We start from the raw sequence: 27,267 nt of genomic DNA on the forward strand, positions 1-27,267 counted from the left end.
AAGTCAACAACATGCTCTGTGGGAGCTTGTGGTGTACGCGTGTGAGTGAGTGTGCACACATGAGAATGTGTGTGTGTGAGTACCACAGGCAGCAGGGAAGGAACAGAGAAGTGAACTCGGGTACCAAGTGCCTGGAGAGCCACCAAGGGTTTAAGATAAGCAGACTGTCAGACGGTAAGGAGCCTGCCTCTCCTGGTCAGAACAATGGCTAGGTTGTCCAAAATGACGTGCAGATGTAGGGCAGAGAGTCAGTAGGACTCTCAGAGGCATTCACAAGCCAACCTCAGGAGACTGACCGTAAGGAAACATGTCACCCAAGGGATGAGAGACAATGACCATCTGCAGGAGCAGCCCCCGGACCAGCAAAAGCAGGAAACCAGAGGCTCCATGGGACGGGCGATAGCAACCGAACATTCCCACAATTAGCATTACAGCTGTGCTTCTCAAGTGTCCCTGGGGCACACAGTCAATTTGGCTCCTGGCTTCAGGCTAGCATGGAGGGATGGAGCAGGACGATGAGAAAACACAATGAAAGAGGCGACAAGTTCATGTGGTACAGTGATGTCCTGTGTGTGTGTGTGTGTGTGTGTGTGTGTGTGTGGACATGAACACAGGTATGAGGGCAATGCTGTAGGTTTGTCATGGTGGTCCCAGTGACGCTGCCCATTACCTGAACAAGAGGACAGGGAAAAGGGAAACGTCCTGAGGCTACAGCGGCATAAAATGGCTCCTGATGGCCAGGCATTAGGCCTGCAAGATGTCTGCCGTGATTGCCTGTCCCACCCTGGTATTCCTGTATCCTAGAGTAACACAGTCAATTGTGAGGAGCACAGCAAGGGGTACAGAGAATGAATGGCACGTGATTCCTCAGGCCACCAATGTCCTTACTCTTATATTATCTTCTGTTTGATTCCTTAACTTCCTTTATAGACTCTCCAACTTCATTTCACACGGAGCAAGGCGTGGTATGTCGGTGAAGCAAGGGTCCGGACACAGGCAGACCAAGCCTTCCTCTAGCATCCTTGGCCAGCCATCTGAAACTAAGTCAGCGTGACCTCATCTCGAAGGCAGAAATAGCAAGCCCACCTCACAGGCTCATCACAGGAACAGACAGCATGGAAGCTGTCTGATGCATGGAAGGAACTCAAAGAGTAAGACACTATCCTCATGGTCATGATAATCGTCACCAGCATCATCCTTATAGCTTAGAGTTTGGACCCTCATTAAAATGCAAATGCCTTGGGGAAGATAACACTTGACATTGTCCTCAGTCATCTGCCTGGTAAGTTAGAAGGACTATCAGCCTGGGTCACAGTCTTGGCCCAGTTACCCACTCACTACTGATTTGTAAAAATGGAAGACAAGCTGAGATCATCCTTAAGGTCTTCTCCAGCTTTAACATCCTCAAAGTCTATGACATGGACTAGTGGTTCTCAAAGTGTGTTCCCTGAACCTGCAGCATCAGCTGCAGAACTTAATAAGAGAACTTAATAAGAAATATAAATTCTCAGGATCCATACCAGACCCACTGAATTAAGAGACTCTGGTAGTAGAGCCCAACTGTCTAATAATCTCTCCAGGCGGTGCTGATGGGCACTAAAGCTGAGAAATCCTGTGATACAGACCTCTGTGTCAATTAATTTCTGATCTTCTCTTGAGAACAGGTTTAGAAAGGGAAGAGTATTATGGCTCAGGGTCTCAGGTTGGGGCACTAAACAGAGGAGTGGAAGCCATAGAGTTGAGAGAGCAAGACTACTGAAAACAAACACTAAAGGTAAGTTACACTTTACACCTTCTTCCTGCAAAGTACTCTACTTGGGGCTTTCACATCCATTCTCTTACTAGAAACTTCAGGATAAACGTCCACCGCACAAACTGTCCATTTCCCAAGAGGACTGAGGCTCTAAAAGGACTGTGCCCAAGACCACAGAATCAGCTACTGCGGAGATTGAATGTCTCCCCAGGTCTCCTTGACTGCAGATGGCCTTCCCCTCTCCCACATCAAAAGTTCAACCTCAGTAGCCCGAAGAGCCACACAGAGCTGCCTGAGCAGCTGTCTCTGTCATCATACTGATTTTTTTCTCTTCTGCTGCCAGATTCTGGTCAAGCTTTTGTTAATGATGTCTGCCTCCAGCACCTGACCCTATGGAAGCTTTATGGCTACATTCCCATTTTGGGCTTCTAACACTCAGGGAGAAACAGTCTTATTTAGTGACTCAAGTATTGTTCTAGCGGGAGAAGGTTTCTCACATCTCCAAGGGAGCTGGTTCGGTAGGAAGGAAAAAGAAAAGTCCTAACTTAGAAGAATCAATGGCTCCTTCCTCAAAGTCTAAAACTGCACACAATCAGCAAAACCAGGGGCTTCATAAACAACCTTCCCAGCAGGGCAAAGGGACACATTGATTTTCATTGATTTTCAATGATTTGTCAAAACTTTAAATTATCCAAGGACCATGATAAACAACAATCTAATCTGAGTTTTTCCATGGGAAAGATTAAGAATGATCTAAAAGAAAGAGTAAATTGGTTTGCTTAGATACAAAATAGATTACAAAGAGAAAAGGATACAGAATGAAAAATGTCATCCTAAAGTTGGGAACCGACTCAAGAATACATGAATTCAGGCAGCGCAGAGGACAAGCATGAGGTCAAGCATCCTATGAAGAAGCCCAGGGCTTGTGCAGATACTCCCTTTGTGCACATGCATGTAGGCACATGCGCGCACGTGCACGCACGCACACACACACACACACACGAAGGAATGTAAGTCCCACGGCCACACATGTCCTGTTCACTGCCCTAGCATGATGTCTGGTAGACAGCTGGTGCTGAATAAATATGCATAAAGTGATCAGTGAAGAACTGAAGGCATGAATGCTAGGATCTGGGAAGCCTGGGACCTTGAATCAAAGCAAGCCAGGCTGGATATGTCCTGCACCCACACCAGGTTTGCCCCCCTCCATCCGATTCGCTCCTCCAGAGGCTGACCTTCATGGACAGCATTAAAGGGGCCCTGGACCTCTGACTAAGAGTCACTTTCTAAGATTCAGGAATAAATCAAATATTAATTCTAATAAAACAACGATCATAGGGGCGCCTGAGTGGCTCAGTCGTTAAGCGTCTGCCTTTGGCTCAGGGCCTGATCCCGGTGTTAAGGGATCGAGCCCCACATCAGGCTCCTCTGCTGGGAGGCTGTTTCTTCCTCTCCCACTCCCCCTGCTTGTGTTCCCTCTCTCCCTGGCTATCTCTCTCTCTGTCAAATAAATAAATAAAATCTTAAAAAAAATAAACGATCATAACAATAAATACCACTTGTTCAAACGCGTGTTCTCAAACTTAAGAGGGCATAAGAATCCCCTGGAGGGTATGTTCAAATACAGATTACTAATCCCTACCTGCTCCCCTCCCTCAGTGTCTGATTTATTAGGTCTAAAGCAGGGCTCAAGAATTTCACTTCTAACATGTTCTGAACGAAGCTGATATTGCTGGTCCAACGACCACACTTTGAGAACTACGCTGTTAAAGTACACTCTATCAGACATTGCACCCATCCCTTCACATCTCCTCTAAACTTTACAGTAACTGCGAGAAGACCCAGGATTATCATTCCTGTTTGTCAGAGGAGATTAACTTTGTTCGGGAGTTGGTTAACTTCCAAACCCAGTTCTTCTTAACTTAAATCCCTCACTCTACTCACCACACTTATGCTGCTTTAACTGAGCATTTGACTTCATTGAGACAAAGTTCAAACGAGACCCATGAATCTACCCCCCCCCCCCCAGGCCAGGGTGGCTTTGCCATCTGCAGCCACTTCCCCTCACTGTTTCTTTAGCCATAAAAGGTGTTGGGAACTGGCAACTCGGACTGTGCCTGAAGGAGAGAGAAGCAGTAAAATTGTGTGTGATCATAATTAATATTAAAGACAACCCCTTAAAGTGTTGGGAGGCCATCTGTGGGTTTTATGTTGAAGAGTCTCGTTCCCCAACCCCATTTGCAGCTGAGGGATTCCTTTATGGCCTTAGCTGAAATGTCAGCCTTGAGAGAAAAAGCTCACACAATAACCTGAAAGCACTTTGAGGAGCTACAAAAGAGGTCACATTCTGACCAAAGAGATTGAAATGGACTCCCATCCTTCACAGAACAAACTCTGAGCTCTACCTGGCAGGATGTACGGCTTTGTAAAGTCAAAGAATCAGAAAGATTTGCCACCGGAGGGGTCTGGCAGGGGCACTGCCTAATAGGAGCCCATCACATAGCCCAGGGATGCCGAACCCTTACTAGAAAGGGCAGAGATTGCTTCTCATCACTTCCCGTGTAACTAAGCTGCAGTCTGAGATCTGGGCTGTACAGAATGGGTCCGAGACCTCTTCCAGACGAAGGTTCTGGAATACTAGAGATGCCAAATTTCACTGCTCAGAGTTCTCTTCACCAGGCTCCATACCATTTCTGGTTGGTTCCTTTATCTGATCCTTGGGAGGCACGATCTTCAGAGTTTTTACTGTTCTTATTACTGTTTCTGATTTAAGTTCATCGACCCCTCATTGCTCTCTCTCTGTCTCTGTCTGTGTGTGTGTGCGTGTGTGTGTCTCACACACATACACAAACACATACTAAAGTTTCAAAATGTCAGGTTCAAAGCCAATCTTATTATCTCTACGTTGGAAGGTAAAGAGATTCTTATTAGAGCTACGCATCCCAGGGGAAACCAGTACTTCTACCCAATAGGTTTTATATTATTGATGATGATGATGATGATGGTGATGGTAACAGTAGTAGTAATAATAATGAACACATGGATGGCAGAGAAAGAGTCTGATAATCTTCGGACAAATTTTTCAACCTTTTTGTATTTTTGTATCCCTCACAAAATGCCATCAATGCTGAAGATAAAGTACAGAAGCACAATGCCACACGGAATAATTTCTTTATGAATGTTATTTTTCTTCCTCCCTTTTTGTTTCTGTACAAACAACATTATACCAACAAAATGGAAATAAAAATAAGCTAAACAAAAATTGCCAACAATCTGGCTGATGCAATAAATCAAAATTGTTTTCATCAGCAATCGCTTCTTGATTTTAATGTAATCAAATAACAAAACAATTCAATTCAAAATGTAAAAACTTAAGTCATAAAACCCAAAGCAATAATGCTCAGTGGAACAAACAGAATGGAATCAGCCCACATTTACAGCCAGCACTAAGGTGAAGCGTATCAGACCTGGGTACAAAGCAAATTATGGNGTGATGGTAATAGTAGTAGTAATAATAATGAACACATGGATGGCAGAGAAAGAGTCCGATAATCTTCGGACAAATTGTTCAACCTTTTTGTATTTTTGTATCCCTCACAAAATGCCATCAATGCTGAAGATAAAGTACAGAAGCACAATGCCACATGGAATAATTTCTTTATGAATGTTATTTTTCTTCCTCCCTTTTTGTTTCTGTACAAACAACATTATACCAACAAAATGGAAATAAAAATAAGCTAAACAAAAATTGNTGCCACACGGAATAATTTCTTTATGAATGTTATTTTTCTTCCTCCCTTTTTGTTTCTGTACAAACAACATTATACCAACAAAATGGAAATAAAAATAAGCTAAACAAAAATTGCCAACAATCTGGCTGATGCAATAAATCAAAATTGTTTTCATCAGCAATCGCTTCTTGATTTTAATGTAATCAAATAACAAAACAATTCAATTCAAAATGTAAAAACTTAAGTCATAAAACCCAAAGCAATAATGCTCAGTGGAACAAACAGAATGGAATCAGCCCACATTTACAGCCAGCACTAAGGTGAAGCGTATCAGACCTGGGTACAAAGCAAATTATGGGGCAGAGCAAATTTGAAAAATAAAATCAGATTTAAGGGGAGTGAACATCCTCCCATCCCTCTAATGAGGAGTTTGAAAATAATCGAAGTTAGCATGATGGCACAGATATTGGTTTGATTCCAGAGCTTACCCTACCAAATTATTAAAATCACAAAAGAAAGTAATTGAAGAATTCATAACGAGATTTGCTTGGCAATGCTCAAAACCCAGAGCAGAGTAATTTAATAAGAGAGGCACAGTGGGGGCTTTCCTTGATCTTTGGACTGTATTATCCCAAACCAATCATCATCAAACAGAATTAAGCAGCAGGGCATTATGAAGGGGCCAACGTACTCAATTGTATGGGAACCTACTCCAGGAGATGGACTAAGCTCCCCCCTACCTTCCCTGCCCCTCCCCACCCCTTCTTGCCCTCTCTGTAACTGGGTACCAGCAATCCTGCTCATCTGTGCTGAAGAAAGATGCACATGCCTACATTTCTGCATGCTCTCATTTGTTACTCATTGAGCATTTATTTTGTCTGATTTTTAAAAGGATAGATGCACATGGATGCCCATGTGCTTTGTGGCTATGCCTACCTCTGCTCTAGGCCCTGAGGACAGACAAAAGATTCAGACACAGGCCTGACCCTAAGGAGCCTCTGAGTGTAGTGGGGGATGTATCAAAGTAGGGCATTAAGGATGGGGTGGCATCTGATGAAGGTGACCTCTAGGATACACAGTGGGATAAGGGAGCCTCTCGCCCTGCTGGGGTTGGGGGGAGAAGGAGCTGGAGATGAGGTGGGGAGCGGGGGCCTCCGGAAGAGTGAATACTTCTAGTAAGGCTGGAGGAATAACTAAGAACCAGCCTGGCCAACCAAGAAAGGAAATGATGCTCTAAGCAGCAGGTAGCATGGGGATGTATAAAGGAGGAGAGAGGGAAAGGAAGCACTCTGGCTTCCAGATGAGTGGAAGGAAGTCAGGAGCCGAAATTTTACTCTGATCGTGCCTCTCCCTCCATTTCTGCAATGTGTCACAAATAATGACCCAGGTGCTAGAGTGAGAAAAATACTGAGCTCAAACCCTGGGTCCCAAGCTGACTTCAAGATTGATTTGCAGGAAGTCCTTTGTCCTCCTTGAACTTCGGTTTTCTCATTAATAAACAGGTTGTGTTAAAGCATAACTGAGCTAAAGCATAGCAGAAACTTATCACCACACCTGAGCCATCCCAGGTCTCTTTAATGGTAGCCATCAGGTTATATTAATCTCCTGGTTATCCAAACATTGGCCCCAAGCCCCAGTGGAAAGAAGGAAAGCCACGGATAAAGTAAGAAAGGAAACAAACATCTTTTATGTTTGAAAGAACATACTGTCCAAAATCAGCCTTTGTCTTCATTTTGGCCTTACATCAACTCAACTCAATTTTAGGAGGAAAGTATCAAGCCCACTTTTAGATATTAACTGAGCTCAGTACTCATAAACAAGTGAATGAATGAATGAATGAATGAATGAATAAGAGACCAAATATTTAAAACAGTAAATTGTTGCAGAAATACACATTTGAGGAAGGGGTCTGTATGTGTATCAATTCTGAGTATTAAATAAAGGTAAACATCTAATCATGATCTTAATTTTCTCAAACCCACCAAAACCCATGGATCATTGATAGCAATATCTAATGTGGTTCAAGGGGGAAAAAATGAGTTGAAAAGAAAGTGATTTCTTCTTTACCCCGGTTCCCAGAATAATAAAGCAAAATAAAGCAAAAATATATATGTACCTATATAAAAAGAAAAAGAAAGGAAGGGAAAAAATCACAATAGAGGACATGAGAAAAATAGGGAGAAATACCAATTTATAAAAAGATCTTTCCTACTAAAGATAAATCCACAAGGATTTGATGAGAAAAAAATTTTTCTGAAACCTGAGTATTCTTCTGATCCCAAAGATAAGAATGTAATTTATTCAAAGTTCTATTTTCGGCAACACTTAGCAACATTTTGTCAAGTGTTTTAAATATGTATATCCTTTTCTGACAGTGTAATTCTACTTTTGAGACTTCGATCTGAAGGAATAAATGTAGTAACTAAAAAACCATTACACCTGAAGATGTTCATTATACTGTTATTTATATTTGTGAAAACTTAGAAATGGTCCAAATGACAATCAAGAAGAAAATGTTTAAGTAAATTATTTTACATCTATTTGATGAAATATTATTTAGCCACTAAAATAATATTTATGAAGTTTTATAATAGTATTAGAAAAACACAGGATAAAATATATTTTCTAGAACATCATAATTCTATAAAATCTTTATTGAGATTCAAAAAAGACTAGACAGAAGTACACACAAGAGTCCCTGGAACCTTATTTAGGTGATGAAAAAAAAAGAAGTTTGGCTGATTCTTCTCTACTTATTTTTAGGAATATTTTAATCTTTTCTTAATGGTGATATATTATATTTAAATTATAAATGTACAACCTAAGATTTCCTCTTAAAAGCTCTTATTACTTTAAACATTGGCATGAATTGGGAACATTTAACCTTAGAGCACTTGGAGTTGGGTTGGGCCACAGAATCAAAGCATGCAAATGAAGAAGTTTCAGGTATACTACATAGTCAAGACACTTAGAATTAAGCCCGAGATCCCAGGGAGGGCTTCTGTAGACAGCAACTGTTCAGCAGGGAAAACACCACTGTCTTCATTCTCCTACAAGGAAACTATACATTCCATAGAAAGAAAAATGGGTTTTGTTCGCCTGGCATTCAACTGTCTTTTTTTGCCTCACTGGTTTCCCTTTTTCTGTGTATTTGATTTCCTGCTTGCCAGTTTTCTCACACATTCTCACCCTTGTATCCTCAAAACTGAAAAGGAATTGAGGTGTTTGGATTGTAAATGTGCATTTATGACAGAAATCATGTCATGGAAGCTTTCTTCAACCTCACTAAACAGAATAACTCCCCGCTCTCTCTCCCCATAGCCTCTTCCCACATTAAATCACAGTCATTTGCTGTCCTCCAGAACTCAACAGGGACACTATAAAGAAAAAGACTAAGTGTGACACTTTATATTTTGAGCTTAATGATAATGAAAATACAACACATAAAAATCCATGGGATTCAGCTAACATAGTGCATAGAAGCAAATTTATAGCTTTAAATGCTAATGTCCGGAAAGAGTAAAATCCAATGGTCTAAGTTTCAACATTTAGAAGCAAGAAGAAGTAAGAGCAAATTAAAAGCAAAGTGAACAGGAGAAAAAAATTTAACAAAAAAATCTGAAATCAATATAATATAACAGAGAAAAATCAATAAAGTCAAAATTTGGTGTTTTGAAAGGAAAAACTGTATTTGTGGATTAGAAGACTCAGTATTGGGAAGATACCAATTTTCCCCCAAATGATCTATAGATTCAGTGTAATAGGTATTGAAATCGCAAGCATTTTGAAGAAATTTCACAAGATGATTGTAAAATTTAAATGGAAATGATCTAGAAATGCTCAAATACTCTTATAAGAGAAAAATAAAGTCGGAGGATTTATACTACCTGATTTAAGGAATTATTAGAATTATTATAAAGCTATAGTGATAAGACACTTTTATACTGGCATAAGAACAGATATATAAATCAATGGAACAGAATAAAGAATCCAGAAATAGACCAACAAATACTTGGCCAGTTAATTTTTAATCAACACATCCATTCTCTTTGTTAAGTAAACACTTTTTTAAAATTAAAAAAAAATTTTTAATAAATGGTGCTAGATCAATTGAATATATGTATGGGGGGAGAAAGAGAACCTGGACCACTTATTTATTCCATATACAAAAGCTAATTTGATATGCAATGTAAATGTAAACCTAAATAGATGACATAAATGTAAAAAATCTTCTAGAAGAAAATGTGCAACATTAAGGTGGGAAACTTTCTTAGGACACGAAAAGCATTAAAACCATAAAAGAAAAAACAACCCTGATATATGGGGTTTTATCAAAATTTAAAAATTCTACTCTTTAAAAAACACCATTAAGAAAGTGAATGGGCAAGTTACAGACTGGAAATTATAACTGCAGTACTTATATTTGATCAAGGACTTATACCCAGAATAAATTGAAAACTCATCTAAATCTATAACAAAAAGCTGCAGTGCCCAGTAAAAATTAACAAAAGACTTGAGCGCACACTTCTCGAAAGAGGCTATGTGAAACTAATGATGTACTATATGTTGGCTAATTGAATTTAAATTAAAAAAAAAGAGAGAGAGAGAGGCTATGTGGATGGCCAATAAGCACATGAAAGAGTGCTAGCCATCATTAGCCACCAAAAGAACACTAATTAAAAAAAGGGATATCCTTCACCATGTCCACATTTTTGCCATAAGCGTCTTTGCCACAGACCTCTTTGCTAAAAGCATTTCTGCTGTATAACTAATTGTCCATAAGGCAATTTTGGTGTAAAAGATGAAATAATGAAAAAGAAAAGAGGGACATTAAAAAGGACATAATGAAACATGAAAAAATTAATAAAATTAATTTCTTCCCTCATAAAGACAGATATCGGTTTTCCAAATACTAGGATGCATATTGGTCACTGAGCTTTGTATTGCATGTTGAGAGCCTTCCACACTGTTGTTCCTTCTTGGCAGAGTGTCACGTGTCCACTGACAGATGTTCCGACGTTCTATGGAAAATGTGGAAGAAATGCTAATGCCGTAATGCATTTGTAACTGAGCTTTGTGATCATTGTAACTGATCTGTCATCATTTTCTAGTGTAGTCTAGAGCGCAATCTGGCTTTACACTCCCTTATTTCACACTTCCAGTAAGTTTTATCACTGTATTTTCTATCCAGTCAACATACGGATTTGTCATCATCCACTATTTTAAGACCACCATCACTACATGTTACTGTATGACCATTATGAGGCCTAGCTTAGATTTATATAACATAAAAAAGGAAAATTTTTCAATGGAGAAATGAAACCAGACTGTCAACCAGTTATTTTATCTTTTATGGCACAATTGCCTGACGGTCAATTAGTTATGTGGCGAAAATGTTTGCAATGAAAATGCTTGCAGCAAGATGTCTGTGGCAAAACTATCTAGAACCATCCTTCACATCCACTAAATTGTCCACAGTCTAAAAGACTACAACACCAAATATTGGTTAGGATGTCCAGCAACTGGAGCTTCCAAGTATATAAGTCAGGTATTACTAGCGGGAGTGCAAAATAGAGGTGGAAGGGGCTTAGGCAATTCCTTAGATAGGTGAACACACATCTACCCCATGACCCAGGAATTCCACTCTTCTGTATTTGGTAAAGAAAAGTGGAAACATACCTCTGCAAAAGATCTGTATAAAAATGATCATACGGCCTTATTCTTATTAGCCCCAAATTGGCAACAACTGAATGTATGTCAACTAGAGAACGGATAAACACATTGAGGTTTATGCAGACAATGGAATGCTACTCAAAAGGAAGAAAGAAAAAGAAGTAGTGATACCCACAACTTAAACTCATCGGTGTTTCACTGCATGAAAGAAACTAACACAAATACACACATTTTATATTATTCCATTTATAAGAATTATAAGAACAGGGCAACCTAATCTGTGTTACTAGAAAGTTGTAAGTGGTTGCTTCTGGGGGTAGGGAGAAGCATCCAGAAAGTGACATGAGAACACTTTCCAAAATAATGAAGCGCTTCTATAACTTGTTTTGGGTGTTGATTACACATTGTATACATTGTCTAAACCCATGAAACAAACAATACATGTGGATTTCCTTGTATGTCAGTTATACTTCATAAAAGGACTATGCGCTATTTGTCTTTATATTTTTGTTATTTTCTTTTCCTAACAAATAGTAGGTGCCCAGGCAGTTTGCTGACGTCTACCAAAAGTCAACCTTATGCTACTTTACTGGACACTTTCTGCTTAATGCATTGGTAAGCTCACAACTAATCTGGGCAGGCCCTTCCCAGTCTCACAGATAGCTCAAGAGGTGAATTCACTTGACCAAAGACAACCACAGATTAAATTAAGCTAAAAGTAGAACTTAAATTCACATCTCCAAACTCCTAGGCAGAAGCTATTCAGACTACACTTCTTGAATGGATGAGTAAGTGAATAAATGAACAAATAAAGAGAAGAGACTATCCAACTTGAAAAATAGATACAGTGCTTTTGAGCAAATATGAAAGATATTCAGATGAATAGTTATCCAATGTGAGTATTTTAGGAGGAAGGAGGCATATGGAATCCTTGGTCTGCACTGACTCGGAAGCAGAGAAAGAACAAAATATGTGTCTTGGAAGGCCAGCCTATTAGGCCTGTGGCTGCTGCCAAGAGCCTGTTTTTCCTTTCCTCCACACAGGGCTGTCTAGTTTGTACCAGTCCCTTTTCCAGGGGGCCAGACCCACAACAAGAGTCCCTTTGATCAACTTGGCCAAATCTTCCTGATCATTGCATCCAGCATCCCCCAAAATACAAAGTAGTACCATTCCATAGAAGCTTCTTCCCCCTACTCAGTAGGAACTCCCAGCAGGCCATGAAACCAGGATGCTTTCCTCACCATGCTCCTTCCAAATGAAGAGCACTGTGGGGCACCAAAGTTCCTTGTCCTCCCATGGAAGGCTACAGTCCTTCTGAGGACCCTGAGAAGGACCTTCCTGTCTCAGGGTATGGTTCCTGACCCTATCTTTTTCTGCCACAGGGTACAGTCCCTGACATTCAGCAGAGAGAGTATGCAGTGGGAGCGTGGGAGCAGCCCTTGCCATAGAGCAGAGAGCAAGGGGAAGGGACAAAATGCAGGGGCTGATGGGTGATACCCAATCTGGTCCAGGGCAAGCATTAGATCAGTGTGGAAATAAATAAGATTTGTGGGCCTGTTTTCTTCCTGCATTTGCGTTCACACTTTATGACCTCGGCAATATTTACTGAGTGGAAAAAACCACCTTCTGTTAGGACTGCTGAACTCAAAAGCTACTTCCCTCTAAAAAATACTATCTCTAGGCACAGGGTCTGAAACAAGCTACTTGTCTATTTATTCAAAGAGCTCAATGAGCTGTGAAGATTGACATTTGAACTATTAACACTGTATTCTATTTGACAATGTTATTAAATATTAGATCTGATTTATGGAAAGGCTTAATAAATTGGCAGGCCGGGTCAGCCCTGATACTGCACCGAAATTGGGTTACACTGGATATGACTTGATAGTGTTGATCAAAAAAAAAAAAAAATTCCACCAACAACACTAAAGTCTGATTTCATATGACAAAGTTATTATCATATAAATCTGAACCACTTGTGAGCCCAATTCTGCATCTCGAAATTTCTTTAATTGATATTTTCAGTAGTTTGGAAGTCAAAAAAATAAAATCAGAGACTTAAGAAACCTTTGCTAGGGCATGCAAGGACAGGTAAGGCTTTTAAAAATGGGTGTCAGGTATGTGTCTCATTACTTTGGTGTAAAAGAGGAAGGGAAATAAAAGCGCAAGTAAAGGGTATGCAAGGGGCAGAGGCACAATGAGGTATAGAAATGGGAATGTTATTCCCATGGGAAGAGGCAAGGTGGGAATGAGGCTTGGCTTGGACTATGCCATGGCTGACTCAGGTCCGTGTGACCTTGAGCAAGCTACTTCATTTCTCTGAGGCTCAGGTCCCATTTCTACACAAAATAGATAATGATAATCAAGTAGTTTTGTTTAGGATGAAAAGAGTAATATATGTAGATAATCTGGCACAGTGCCTGGAACACCGAGACTGCTCAACAGGTTTCAGGGGGAGACTAGGCCAGGCCAGGTGCAGTGTAGTGAGGGAGAAGTCCTGGGCCACCAGAGTTAGGTCTGAAAAGGACAGGAAAGGCCAGTGGGTAGGCAGAGCCTGTAAGCTACGAGACGGTGCAGAGCTAAGATGATACGCTAGATATGCCTACGTGCAACTGGGTGGCCTAGACCTAGGCGATGTGTTTCTGAATGTGCCTGTGGGTTGTTAGATGCTGTAGAACTAAAGGTGGGCTCCTTACCTGATGTGCTTGTGCACACTTGGGTGATACAGAGCCAGATAATGAGCAACTGGATAAGTGTATGTGCTTTTAGACGATACAGACCTAGGAGCAGTATCCCTGGCCCACCCGTTGCTGCAGACCACGGATCCTCACACTTGCTCTCTAACCGCCATGTCATATATATTTTAAGCTTGGGAGTAGATACGGTCTCTGGTACAACTATTGAACTCTGCTGAAGTGGTGGGAAAGACAACATAGACAGCGGGGAAATCAAAGGATGTGTCTGTGTTCCAATAAAACTTTATTTACAAAAACAGGCAGTGGGCCAGATTTAGCCCATGGACTGTAGTTTGCCAATACTTGGTCTACTCTTTCCTCAGGGCTGACAGGAGCAGGTGGCTGAGAAAAAGGAAGGCAGCCTCTTTCCTCTTTGTGAGGACCAGCAGGGTTTCTTTCATAAAAGAAGGCTAATAAGAGACAAGCCTGAAAGGGACCCCAGAGTTACTTCCCTTACCCCTCCCATCAAGGAATCCATGGAGGGTAACCCGCCAACTGATGGCACCAACAACATCTCAGATTTATGTGCCTCTGCTCAGTCAGATGGCAAACAGATGACTCATTCAGGGACAACCCAGTATTTATTGAGACTTACTGGGTGCCAGGCAGGTCTGTTGTAAAAACTGTATGCTGTGGGCTCTTAATAAATAAATAAAACTCCCTCCCCCCTTACGAATTCCTTCCTGTTCTCCTCACCAGGGCCCAGAAAGGGCTGCCCCCTCCTTGTCTGAGGGGCCACTAGCATGAAGGCCTGGGTCACAAAGGTGGGGCAGGCATGACTTAATCCCTTTCCCTGGTTCTGATACTGTGGAAAAATAACTGCCTCTTGCTAAGCAATTTCCCACCTAAATTGGTTTCAAGTCATTAAAAGCTGCAGCACTCCCAAGGAAAAAATAATAGCAGCTCTCTGAGGTTACCCTCTACACCAAGCTCCTTGACTCCAGTAGCAATTAGACATCGCTCCACTACCAGGCACTCTCCAGAAATGGAGCCAGAGTCACCAAAGAGTAACTGGAAATTAGAAGTGAGGTCATCCTCCCCTTGCTAAAGAAGTTTCCGGCAATGTCCCTTGGGGGCGCCCCCTCCTCGCTTCTGCAGAGCTGCCTGCACTGGTGAAGCATTTAGGTGCAGGAGGCCCCCCCACCCCACCCCCGCAGGCAGGCACAGGAAGAGGATCTGAGAGTAAATCTGAACTCTCCTTCCGGTAAAAAATGCAGCACACTCCATTTTCTGACAATACCATAAACTCACTTTTATGACACTAGTTATAAAACCCTTAACATTTGTCTAGTGCTGGCTGGTTTTTTTCTTAGAGATCCAAATGCAAGAGGGAGATTTGTGACCCCAAAGCTGGCTTGGGGTTTATAAAACGAAGGTGCCATAAAAGTAACACATCCGAGGTACTGAAAAAAGATTAGGTTCTGTACCACGAAGCTATAGCATTTCTAAGGAATCCTTTCTTCGCATCTTCCACCACTTCTCTTTTTTTACATTGTTTTCATCATGAGTTAAGACCAGAGGGTGAATGATTTCTAATGTGCCAGCAATAAACGAGGGGTAAGTAGGATGACGAGGAGCTATTTCCCTGATGACCCATCTCTAAATGTATCACCCCCCAGAGGGCTCGGTGGTGGTGTCTGTTCTCTTGTGGTACAGCAGGACCAAGACTAGGTAGGCACATGCAAGCGTGTAAGGACAAAAGCGCCTGGCGCTTGTGGAAGCCAAACTCTGCCTGGCTTGGTCGGGACTTACTTATTTGGAAGAGTATGTAGGTGTACAAACTGGGACTCATCACGACCCCAGGTTCAGGACACCCATCCTCTTGTCCAGGAATGGCCCTTTTTTAAATTAACTCATTAGTTATTTATTATAATGAGAAATGGAAAAAAAAATGTAAACCCTGTGAATCTAAAGCTAACACTGACCTTGACTTACATTCAACCATTCGCTTCTCTCCTCTCTGTTGCTCTGCCTCTCTCTGTATTAACCACTATTGGGAATTTTGTATTTCATCCTCTCTTTGGATGTGTGCATGCGTTTCATACATTTTAAAGGGGTATGAAGTTGCATGTTGTTTTCTATTAGTTGACCCATATGAAATTGCCTTTAATGCTTTTTCTGATTCAATGTTATTCTGCTAAGATTCATTCGCGCTATTACATGAAGCTGTAGGCCATTCATTTCATTGCGGGTCATATTTTTTCACCTTGTTAAAGCTCATTTGGATTGTTTCCAGGGTTCTGACTTTATAAGCAATACTACCCTGACCTTTCTCACTTCTGAAGTGCATGCGGGAGTTTCCTTTGGGTAGATATATAGGAGTGCTATCACTGGGTCATAGGGTACATGAATGTTCCGTTTTATAAGAGAAGAGCGTACTCATTTCCAAAGTGGTTGTACTGGGTACACTCCCACCGGCAATTAACCACCTGTTACTCGCATCCTCTCCACCACCTCTCATTTTATGCCAGTCTAATTGGTGTAAAATGATATACCTTTATGGTCTTGATTTGCATATCCTAGATCACTAATGATTTTGAATATCTCTTCCTATGATATCCTGGCCATATGCATTGCCTCTTCTGTGAAAGGCTTGTGCAAGTCTTTTGCCCATTTTTCTGTTAAATTGTTTGAATTTTTTTTATTGATTTATAAAAGTTCCTCCTATAATCTTGATAGTAATCCTATCTTGGTTATGATGCATTGTAAATATCCCCTCCCAGTGTGTGACTTGCCTTTTTTTTCCTTGAAATTGTCTTACAATGAACGGAAGTTTAATAAAGTCAAAAGTAGCCATCTTTTCCTTTATTAGAAGTACTTTTTGTAGCACTATTGCAATGAATCTTCACAAGAATCCTATGTGGGTGGGAGTACTGGCTCTCTATGAGAGACAAAGAAAGAAGAGAGCGGAAACTCAAAAGCCATTTGGCCCAGACCTTGTGTTCATAAAAAGCCTTAAGTCAACTTTGTATTCATTATCTCCAAATGAGGTAGGTCACCTACAGCCACAAAGATTCACTGTCAGGGATGAAAGAAGACCTAGCAGCTCAAGGTTAGAGTGCCATCCTTTGTAATTTACTAAAAAACAAAGGGATTTTAATAAATCTTGTCAGCACGGGAATAACACATTTATATTGTATTCTGTTATTTTCATTATCACTTGGTTATGGTATCAACCATAACGTGTATTTCTGAGTATTTTAAGTTTCTAAGGAGACCCCCAAAGGACCTCTCTCAACTCTGAGAGGTTCCAGACAGGAAGAGTGGCGTGCTCAAATTTACATAGTTGGGGAGCGAGGAGCTGGGATTCACACCCAAGCGTGTCAGGCTTCAGAGCCCAGATGCTTTCTGCTGCTCAGTGTGGCTAAACAACAAGGAGAAGCCAACCCAAGCTAATTGCTCTGTGAGAACGGAAGGGGAGAGAGGAGATGCAGAGGCAGGTGGGACTGCCCGTCTGCTCAGAGACAGCAGTCCTGGCCACAGGAGCATGTCTTTCTCACACCATTCACTGGTGACCTGAGGGACAGTAGCTACCACAGGTAAGGTTCACTGGACAGGACACCACCACCAGTAGCTTCCTTAGATGACACCTGCCTTCGTCCCACCATCTTCCTTCTCCTTTAAGGGCTCTGCAAGCACACTGTGGATAAGTGCCAAACACAGCCCAGAAGCCCAGGCGTCAGAGCATAACTAGGAGTGTGATCCCATGTCTCTGATCCTCATCTGTATAATGGGATGGTGATGATTAATTCAGGTCATTGTGAGCAAGTCAACGAAATAAATGAGCGAAGTCTAACCCGCTGCTGAAGCATGTGATGGCTTTTCTGCATCCTCCTTCTCTCTGGCCCTGGCTTCCTCTTACTCTGTGCTCCTTCGGGTTCCCTCACTTAAGACTTCATCCTGGGTTTACTGTCCTTACCACCGTCCCCCCAGCACATCTCTCTTCTGAAGCACAGTCCCATAGACATGCCAGGTCAACTGGCCAGCCCTTGCTCTGGGCCTTACGTCCCTCATGTATGTTCTTCCTCTTTCTAACCCTTGGCTGCCCACAGTGTGCCCATCCTCTCCTCAACCTTGTCCCCTCAGTACTTCCACCTCTTACCTGCTTCTCTGCTTCTGCTTTGGCTGAGTGTTCTCACTTGGGATGGGCAGGCCCCTCTGGGCCACCATCCTAAGAGCCCATGAGGAGGGAGGTCCATCAATAGGGCTTAATCCACCTGCTCTTCACTGACCCTTTGGAAACTTAGAAGATACCTAATGAGCAGCCCCTCTGCTTCTGTTGCCACGAATGGGCATCTTACCTAAAGAATGCGTGCATCTCCTATGGACACTCACAGTCCTGTGAGAAATTTCTATCCAACTGGCTAAAGATGGATCACCCTGCTCGGGGAAGGTGTCTCCTTCCTACCTTGGAGATGGCGGTGCCCACAGCAGGTCACAGCACACACATGGCAAGGTGGCCAGCTCCTGCCTACCTTCCTGATGCCTTCCGAAGGACTGGACACACAGTTGTCGGCCCCTCCGTTCTTGCTGATGGTCCGCCAGAGTTCAGCAAACGTGCTGTCTTGTTCCAGGGGGTTGGTGCCCTTGGCTCGGAAGTACTCATACACAGCAGAGTCCCGGACGGTGCCGTAAGACATATCAACTTGTTTGGAGAGGTCCTGAAATGTCCTGAAAATGCAAAAAGGCATGAAGCATGGGTACCTGATGCCTACTGCAGGGATGTAAACGGGCTGCAAGGTTCTCCTGAGGACCAAGCCCAGCCATGGCCCACTACCCACGTTCGTCACTCATAACCCTGAGTAGCTCCAGTTCCTTGGCCCAGAGCATGACTTGCCAGGGCCTAATCCTATCACAGGTATGTTTCCTCAGTGTAGATTAATTCAATAAGGTTACCAAATACCTAAAACCAGGTCTTGTGTTGAGCTCAAGGGACAAATGGATGCATAAGGTATCATTCCTGCCCTCAAGGAGCTTACAGTCTCGCCACAGACACATACAGACCATCACAGTATACGAGTCAGGGTACCATAGGTGGCTGGACACTAAAGGTCTCCAACTCCAATGCCTACAGCACTGGAAGGAAACACATGTTGGTAAGACTGATGACGATGACTAGTCCCTGCCACTGAGAACTGGTGTGGGCGGAGACACGCACTCAGGTCGTGCCCGTGAAGAGGCAGGTCCCCTCAAAAGCTTGTGGCTCTTACAGAGTTCCACCCAATTGTTGCATTTTGAGCACCGCCTCTCAATCTGTCTTCCAGTAAAGAAAGAAATCTGTGTATTTATATGAAGTGTCTTGATTTTTAGGCATTGACAACTATTCAAAGATGATGAAGATAAAACCAAGTACTTCTGAGAGCCTGGGGTTTGTTGTACACGAAGGAGAAGCAGGTAGCTCAGGCCACGCACATGTTGGAGGAGGGAGTGCATCTGGAAGGCTCCCCAGCAGATGTCTGAGCTGGGGATGGAGATGGAGAGGCTTCCTTGGGGTAGGGGTAATAGTCAGACCAGGAAGGACCACTTGGCATAAAGCTCTCCCTTGCCTTAAGTGAGCACCACCTGGTTCAGTATGCTGACAGAATGTCACACACAGAGTCAAATGGCAAAAGAACAAAAATCCTCAAACACTCAGTGGTGAGCCAGGCTCTCTCTCTCCAGGCTACAACTTGATCACTCTTTATTTCTCTTCTGGTTCTTCTTTGTACCAACCAGGATCATCATCCCCACCTCTCCCTGAGTCACCCTTTCCAGGAGGAGATCCCATCTTCTCAACCTGATCTACATACTACATCTTCTCAACCTGATCTACATACTGCATCTTCTCAACCTGATCTACATACTGCATCCACCTGCTGGTCTCATCTCCAGCTGCTGCTCCTGCTCTGCCCCATGGCCAATGCTGAAATGAGAAATCCCACACAGTCCCCATCAAGGGCACCAGGCCATGGCGCTTCCTCTGCCTGGATCCCCTTTATCTCACTTCGCCACCTGATATTCTTCTGCAAACACCCTGAGGAGGCAGGTGCCTCCCTTGCCCATGCAAAGCCATCGCCATTCCTTTCCTCCCTGTGCCATCTCTACACCTTGCACGGTTTCTATGGCAGCATAATATCACTGTGATTTCAGAGCACAGCATACCAGAGCGAGAGGAAGCAGCATCTCTGGAGTCCAACCACTTGGCTTACCTCACAGGTCCCCCATCACTGACCCTGCAGGACTGGCAGGTTAGCTAAACTCTCTGTGCCTCAGTTTCTGAACCTCTTAAAACAGGGCGAGAAGCAGAGCCTGGGGCAGGGGGCTACCATTACGGCTGAGGTGATGTGTGTCTAGCTAGTAAAGCAGTGCCTGACACAAACTCAGTGGCCAGTAACTAGTAGCATTTATTCTGCACAGTAGACTGTAAGAAGCTGGAGGGTTGGAGCCAAGGCAGCCTCTTCTCTGCATCTGTGGCACTGGACCCAGGGCTGACACCGGTCTTCGCAGCATGCACACGGAGGAGCCAGCAATGGCGGCTTCCTCCTGCTTTGGAGACACACTCCATGGAGTTCCTTTAGGCCCTACTACATGGCCCAGAAACAGTGCTCAGTATTTGTTTCAATACATTACAGATGAAAGGAAACATAAAATAACAAATTCGATGAAGAAATCTTTCCAATTATTGTTCATTATTTATATCTAATTGAAGCAAGATGTTCCTTTGCTTGAAGGGCCCCAAGGGTTGTAACTCTGTCGTAATTTGCTTGTAATGAAAGGAGGGGGGATCTTTTTTCCCACGTTTTTTATTTTTCTCATGGTAATACAAACAAACACAAGGCTTTGATGAATGGGAAACATCAGGATGAATTACACAGTTGAGTCTAAATACTGAACTGCTCTGAATTACTGCAGTTTCCATGAGTATGGCATGAATGCATAACTGCCAAGGCGCTCAGCTCTACTGCTCCATCCCCACATTTGAAATGGAGATTTCTCTCTCTTCTTAGTGTTTATTCATGACTGTGCCCCTGGCCAGAGGCTCAGGGATCATCTCTGGATGACATGTAGGCAGCCCGAATGTTTACGGCTTCATGTCCATTTCTGTCCCCGTAGACCTCACTGTTCCCGCCCCCCAAACACCACCTCCATTTGCTGTGCCCGCCTCATGGCTCAGCCCCATGGCCTCCATATATCACCTCGCAAAACCATGAGTCACTGCAGAGGGATCTCTTCCATCTCAAATGCACGCATCCTCTTTCAAGGAGAGTTTCCAAGCTCACTAACACGCCCAGCCCACAGTAGGTATTGCCACCCTATTTCAGAGTAGCTAACATTACCAAAGGATGTGGAGGTTTAGGCAGAAGGACCCAGCTAGTCATACATCAAAGCCATCATCTCCTTGGGGCACTTACTCTCTCATCAGTCTACAGTTTTGCAAGGGATACAGGGGGAGCAATAAAGGAGACGAGGAGCAGCCAGCCAGCCAGGCTCCAAGCCAACACTGGCAGTCGGGGGAAGACAGATGTGCACATCAGATAGGACACCCATCCGAACCAGTCAGAAATGCTTAGCTTGGAGAAGGCAGCACCAGCACACTTAATTTAGCATGTTTCTCAAATTAGTCTCTTCAGCAACAACTGCTAGAAAGTGCCCATGCACCCCCACCACAGAGAAATGCAGATTGTCCATCACAGGGGGTATCGCTATAAACCCCAGTCATACATGCTGCCCCTGGCTAAAGTCATTCAACCAATTAGTTGTTTCATTGACAGCTACTGAGTAAATACTTGGTAAGGCACAGTGGCACAGAGAGCAAGGAATGAATGGCAGGCATCCTCGTGGGGTTCATAGTGAGGAGTGGGAGAATGGTCAAGAAGTAAACCAACAGTAACTAAACAATGGGAGCAAATTGAAATAGAGCTCTGCCTGGGGGATTCTGGAAGCATGGGGGAGGAGCATCTGGCTTTGGCCAGAGCTAAGGAAAGGCTTTGTAGAAGAGGAAATGTTAAGCGGAACCATGAAAGATGGGTGGAGGTAGCTGGATGGAGAATCAAGGGGTAAGTGGTACCAGCAAGACAAGATATTAACTGAGAAAGCACTGGTGGTCCATCTGAGACACACACCATGGGGCAATTTATATCAGCTAAATAACGTAGGTTTTGGAATCATACAGACGTGGGTGTGAATCCTGCCTGTGAATACTTAAGCTGTTTGAGGTAGACCAGTAGTTCTCAAAGTACGGTCCTCAGAGTCACGGCATCAGCATCACCCAGGACCTCAAAGAAATGTAGATTCTGGGGCCCACCCCAGAACTACTGAATCAGAAACTTTGGGGTGGCACTCAGCAATCTATGTTTTCACAGCCCTCCAGCGGATCATGATGCGCACACGTTTCAGAATCACTGACTGAGGCCTTAGTTTTCTTAACTCAGACCTTTCTCACAGGTGTGGTGAAGATTAAAGATCACAGACATATGCCCAGAACACAGGCAATGTTTAAAAATGCTAGCCTTCCTATTAGGCTGTCAATAAGTAGTTCAAATGGTCAAAGCAGAGACCAGTATAAAGGAGTCATCAGTGATGGGGTGGAGGTGGTCACACTTGGATAGAAGCAACAAAGGACAGGCAGTTTCTCTAGACTTTTTCTAGGCTCATGAGATTGAAGTCTGTCTTGGCATCTGCCCAACTGCCTCCCCAGTAAGGAGCCTGCTTCTTGTTTCCATATTGTTACTAAGGTACATCCAAATCCCTCTTCATCAGCATGCAATGGGTCGCCCCGTGAACAGTACACGTTTTAGGTACCCAGGACGCCGGAAGTGACAACCTGAGGAAGTCTGAACCCAGAATGAGCATGGAGACACCAACACACTATTGGCAGGCCACAGGGACCATTGTTTTTGTGAACCGTGATGGTAACTGCCTGGCAGAGGTTTTCCTGGGAAAGTAGTGAGTGCCTGGGTGGTGGAAGCTTCCAGGGAAGGATGTCTTTATGTATTTATTTTTACTGAAGTACAGCTGACACACCGGTTACATTAGTTGCAGGTGTATGACATAGTGATTCAACAAGTCTATATATTAGGCTATGCTCACTGCAAGTGGAGTTACCGTCTGTCACCACACAATGCTTTTATAACCCCATTGTCTATATTAGGGAAGGAAGTCCTTAAAAGCATCTTCCCTAGGCTGTCCTGTCTGGGTCTGTATTCACTAATGAAGTGTCACTTTGCAAGAATATGCACTTGGCAGCTTACCCTGTGTCCCTGTAGTCTGCTGTCTATCCCCTTGCTTTTTCATCTTTTGACAACATTTAGTGTTGAAATCCTCTGATGGCAAAGCTTGGCCTTTCCTCCAAGCTTACTTCTGAGCCAGTATCTTTCACTCTGTTGTGCCCTACTGAAACTGGGTTTGAGACCAAGGGGAGATGCTTCTCTCTATCTCCTGGCCCAGATGACTAATTTTGGGGGTCTCCCCTAGCTGAAAGCATAGCTGACTCCTACGAACACATCAGACCATCTTGCAAAAGGACTTCCCAAACATCCTTAGCCTTTGAGAGCAGTTTTCTCCAATTAAACATGCACCTTGGAAGTCCCATGATGTCTCCTTCGGCTTTGGCCAAGGACAGCCCACCCAGCTTGGCACCACCTCCCTCCCTCCCCATACCATTCTCCATAAATCAATCTTACTATTTCCTAGATACGTTTTCATTAACAAAGAGATAAATGTGTTTGCAGCATGAGAAAAATCAATAATACAGCATTTATAAATACATCTTTACATGTTACAAAACTATTTACATTGGCAATAGAGATAAATACACTTGTAACAGGAGCAGAATCAATATACAGTATATGTAAAACAGATTTTAACAACGGTGGGGTTGCCATAATCATGGGGCTGATAAATCTAAATCCAAAGCCCTATTGCTGTTCCTTTAAAAGAAGAGAAAGTAGTGGAGCGACCCAAAAGGCATGGCAGGGTAGGGGTGCCCATCCTCATAATCCGAACCTGTCTGCACTATAGATGCCTTGACCAGGATCCCGACAGCCTCTCTTTTCTAGCGCTCCACTTCCAGGAGATGATGCTGCACGAGTCACTTGGGATTGCCTGGCTGGCTTTCCACAGGCTGCTTAGGGGACCTTCGGGCATCAGTGCTCTAAGCTCCCTGTCCATATCCCTGCCCCTCCTCGCTTTCTTCCCCAGGGCTCCCCATTGTGCCTCTAGTCTCTCTGATTCTTCTCGAATGCAGTGTTCCCCTACCTGGGGCTTCGCCACATTTCCCGTTCTCTCCTCCCCCAGACCCGGGTTCTTTAAGGTGGCTAGGACCTCAGGTAGACACTAAGACACTCCAAGACGGGCTCAGAAAGTCTCCATGGGTGTCTTCGTTCTTTCATTCGTTCATCCCAACACACATTTGCTAAACGTCTGCTCATGTCAAGCACTGCTCTGGGGATGTAGGGGGAACAACACAAAGTCCCCGTTCTCGTGGCATTGACGTGGTGGAGGTGGGGAGACAGAGACAAGCATATGAACGACAGCAACAAAAACACAAAAAATCACGGAATGCCAGGGTCAGCAGGCTTTCTGGAAAGGGAGAAAGTATACAGACGTGGGCAATAAGGGCCACCTACCACTCTTTCACATACCCCTGGTTTTTGTGCTTTTGTTTTTTTAGAACACTTCGAAAATGTTTCAGGAAAGAACAACAGTCTTCACCTGCAGGCTGCTAATGTGGCCTGTGGGGGCGTAGCGGGCAGACCTCTGATGTCACATACCCGGTGATCAAAAGTGCTATGAAGATGAAGAAAGCAGAGGGAGGATGATAAAGAATAATCGAGGAAGTGGTCAGATAAGTGTGTGTGGGGGAGGGGGGTGCCACTGGACTTGACGCTGAGGGCATGCGTTTCTCCAGCGCTGGGAGGACGCCCTTGCAGGCGGGGCTGACACCTAGAGACACCGTGCCTTCCAAGGAGCAGAGGTGGGCAGGCTCCAAGTGTGTCAGCCTCCCCTTCCCTGGGACAGCCCCCCGAACATGTCCCAGGGCCCACCGGGGAAGCCTGAGGGTGGACATCACAGGGTACTACATGCACTCCTCTGTAGCCAGCCGGTCGTGACAGTGGCTGCAGGTGTGAATCCCAGCCCGGGAAAACTATCAGGTTAAAACCTTCTGGGAACAATTAGTGACCCATCAGGTTGAGGGAGGCATGCCCATGACAAGAAGACACATCCCTGTCAGATACAGGAGGCCACAAAGCCCTCTTGAAACGCGAGCCCCACGGCGGCCGGCCACAGAGGGCAGGCGTGTATGGAGTTGCACTCACCTCCCTCCCCTACGTCCCCCCTGTGTTGTTTTCTCTCTATATTCCATTTTTTGGAATGCTATGGAAATAAAAAGATGCCTAAAATAAACTCCCATGAAAAAAACTGTATTTGTATACAGTATATTTGCATTCCAGTAAAAAATTGCCACTATTAAATGTAAATAAATATAGGAACAAAAACAGGGGAAATAAGCACTGAACACTTGTGAGACTTCCACTTTTTACAAATGTGTTTCTGTAAAATTTGCATTTTTTAATTACATTGTAAACACAACACAAATCCTTAAAAATTGAAAATCCTTCTGCTGCCCAAGTGACAGCTCCGGGCCTTGGGATCCTAGCTCTGTGGTCTCTGTGTTCTCCATGTCCACGCCCCCTGCCAGCTGCTCAGTGCAGCCACGATCCACGGGGAGGAGAAAGGCCCCTCTCCCATCCCATCAAACACCTGCCCTGCTGGCTGGGAGGAGTGGACTCCAAGGGGCTGCGATAGTTCAATCTTCAGGCCCCAGAACAAGACGAAAATGTCTAGCCTAGTCCAGAAGGGCTTGAGCCATCCTGGGCATCCAGGGCCTTAGGATTGAGACTCCCTCTCCCAGGTAGGCTGGAGTTTCCCTTACTGGTGCATGTTCTGCCTGGACTGAGCCCAGGCCTGGTGCCCTGGTGGCCGAAGTTTCTGAAAGGTGAGCCTATGCGGTCATCTATTTCTGATTGCCAAACTCAGCCTAGACTCTGGAAGTGAGCAGGGCTCAGGAACAGGGCCTGAGGGAGGGGGCCGGGTCAGATGATGCTGGGCCAGGTCCCAAGCCGAGGCCCTGGCATGTGTCAGAGGCTGAACAGTCACATCCTCCACTAAGTCAAAACCAGTGACATCTAGTACCCTTGGCAAGGGAAGCTCAGTCTTGAAGCCTCCTGCATTCCAGATCCATCTCCTCCAGTCTCTTCTCAGGTTACTCAGCTCTCAGGCCTCCTAGCCTTCACTCAGGCTCAGTATCTGTCCACCATGCTGTGTCCTGCCTTCCCCACAGGACTAAAACCTGCCCGCCCTCCAGGATCACTTCAGCTGATGATGTCTCCAGTAGGAAGAGCGGATCCTCCCATTCTCCGGGGTCCAGGCCCTGTCTTTGTGTTCCCAGTATAGACTATTCTAACATCTACCCCCTTGGAATTCATGTGTCCATCGACACGTCTGTCTCCCCAACTCCTCAGTGAGCTCCCTCAGGGCTGGACTCTGTCCATGTCTGGATCCCTGTCACTCCACGTAGGGTCTGACAGACCACAGGTGCTCACTTTGTGTTTTCTGAAAGAATCAACTCTGCTTTAAAACAACTCTGTGTTTATAGCTGAATATGGTTTGGGGGAAAATCCAGGCTGGAGACCAGCATGGTGATGGGTCTACCTTTAGAATCACAACCACGAACTTCAGGGGGACCCTCATGCTGCCTGGCACACTTCCAAACTCCCCTCCTCGATTCATCCTTCCACTCTCTTCAAAGACTCTCAGATAGTGACCCTGCTTCCCCTTTCTTAGGAGAGTAGAAGCAATTAGTAGAGAACTTTGCTTCTCTATAAAGAACTTCCTTTCCTAAAACCATTGAATACCTGCTGGCACTACTTTTTAGATGGTGGGCTGCCATGGCTCCTACTGATGTCTTACTCCATCTCCTGGAGTCTGGACTTCCCTGCCTTCTCAGAACATTGCTCTTCCAGTTGTCACCTCTGTCTCCTACATCATGAAATTGCTTCTCCCTATGGATCATTTCCATCGGCGTGAAAACACATACATAGTCTATCTTGGAAAAAAAAAACAAACCCTCATTCTTTGAGATCACACTCTTCTCCAACCACCCTCCAGTTCTTCCATCCCCATTTCTCATGACCTTACCTTGACTAAGTTTTCATCCCCACACTGAACTGAAGCTGTTTTTGTCAAAGTCATTAATGATCTCCCAAATATGGTGGCCGATTCCCACTCCACACTCTGCCCCAACCAGTTGAATTTGACAAACTTGAGCACTCTGTCCTTCTTGAAGGCCTTCCCTCACTTGGCTTCTGGGATGTCACTCTTTCTTAGTTCTCTC

The 27,267-nt window shown here is 44.0% G+C and overlaps 1 protein-coding gene across 1 annotated transcript in view; it reads right to left on the reverse strand.

Moving 5' to 3' along the window:
* GRID1 (glutamate ionotropic receptor delta type subunit 1) overlaps positions 1-27,267 on the reverse strand; it is a 731,471-nt gene that overhangs the window by 31,537 nt on the left and 672,667 nt on the right. Inside the window, exon 13 of the mRNA XM_019795472.2 lies at positions 18,368-18,563. Coding sequence (XP_019651031.1) covers positions 18,368-18,563 — 196 coding nt within the window. The remainder of the gene's footprint in view (positions 1-18,367; positions 18,564-27,267) is intronic.

The sequence above is a fragment of the Ailuropoda melanoleuca genome, chromosome 6 (genome assembly GCF_002007445.2).
Source record: "Ailuropoda melanoleuca isolate Jingjing chromosome 6, ASM200744v2, whole genome shotgun sequence".
Lineage (NCBI taxonomy): Eukaryota > Metazoa > Chordata > Mammalia > Carnivora > Ursidae > Ailuropoda > Ailuropoda melanoleuca.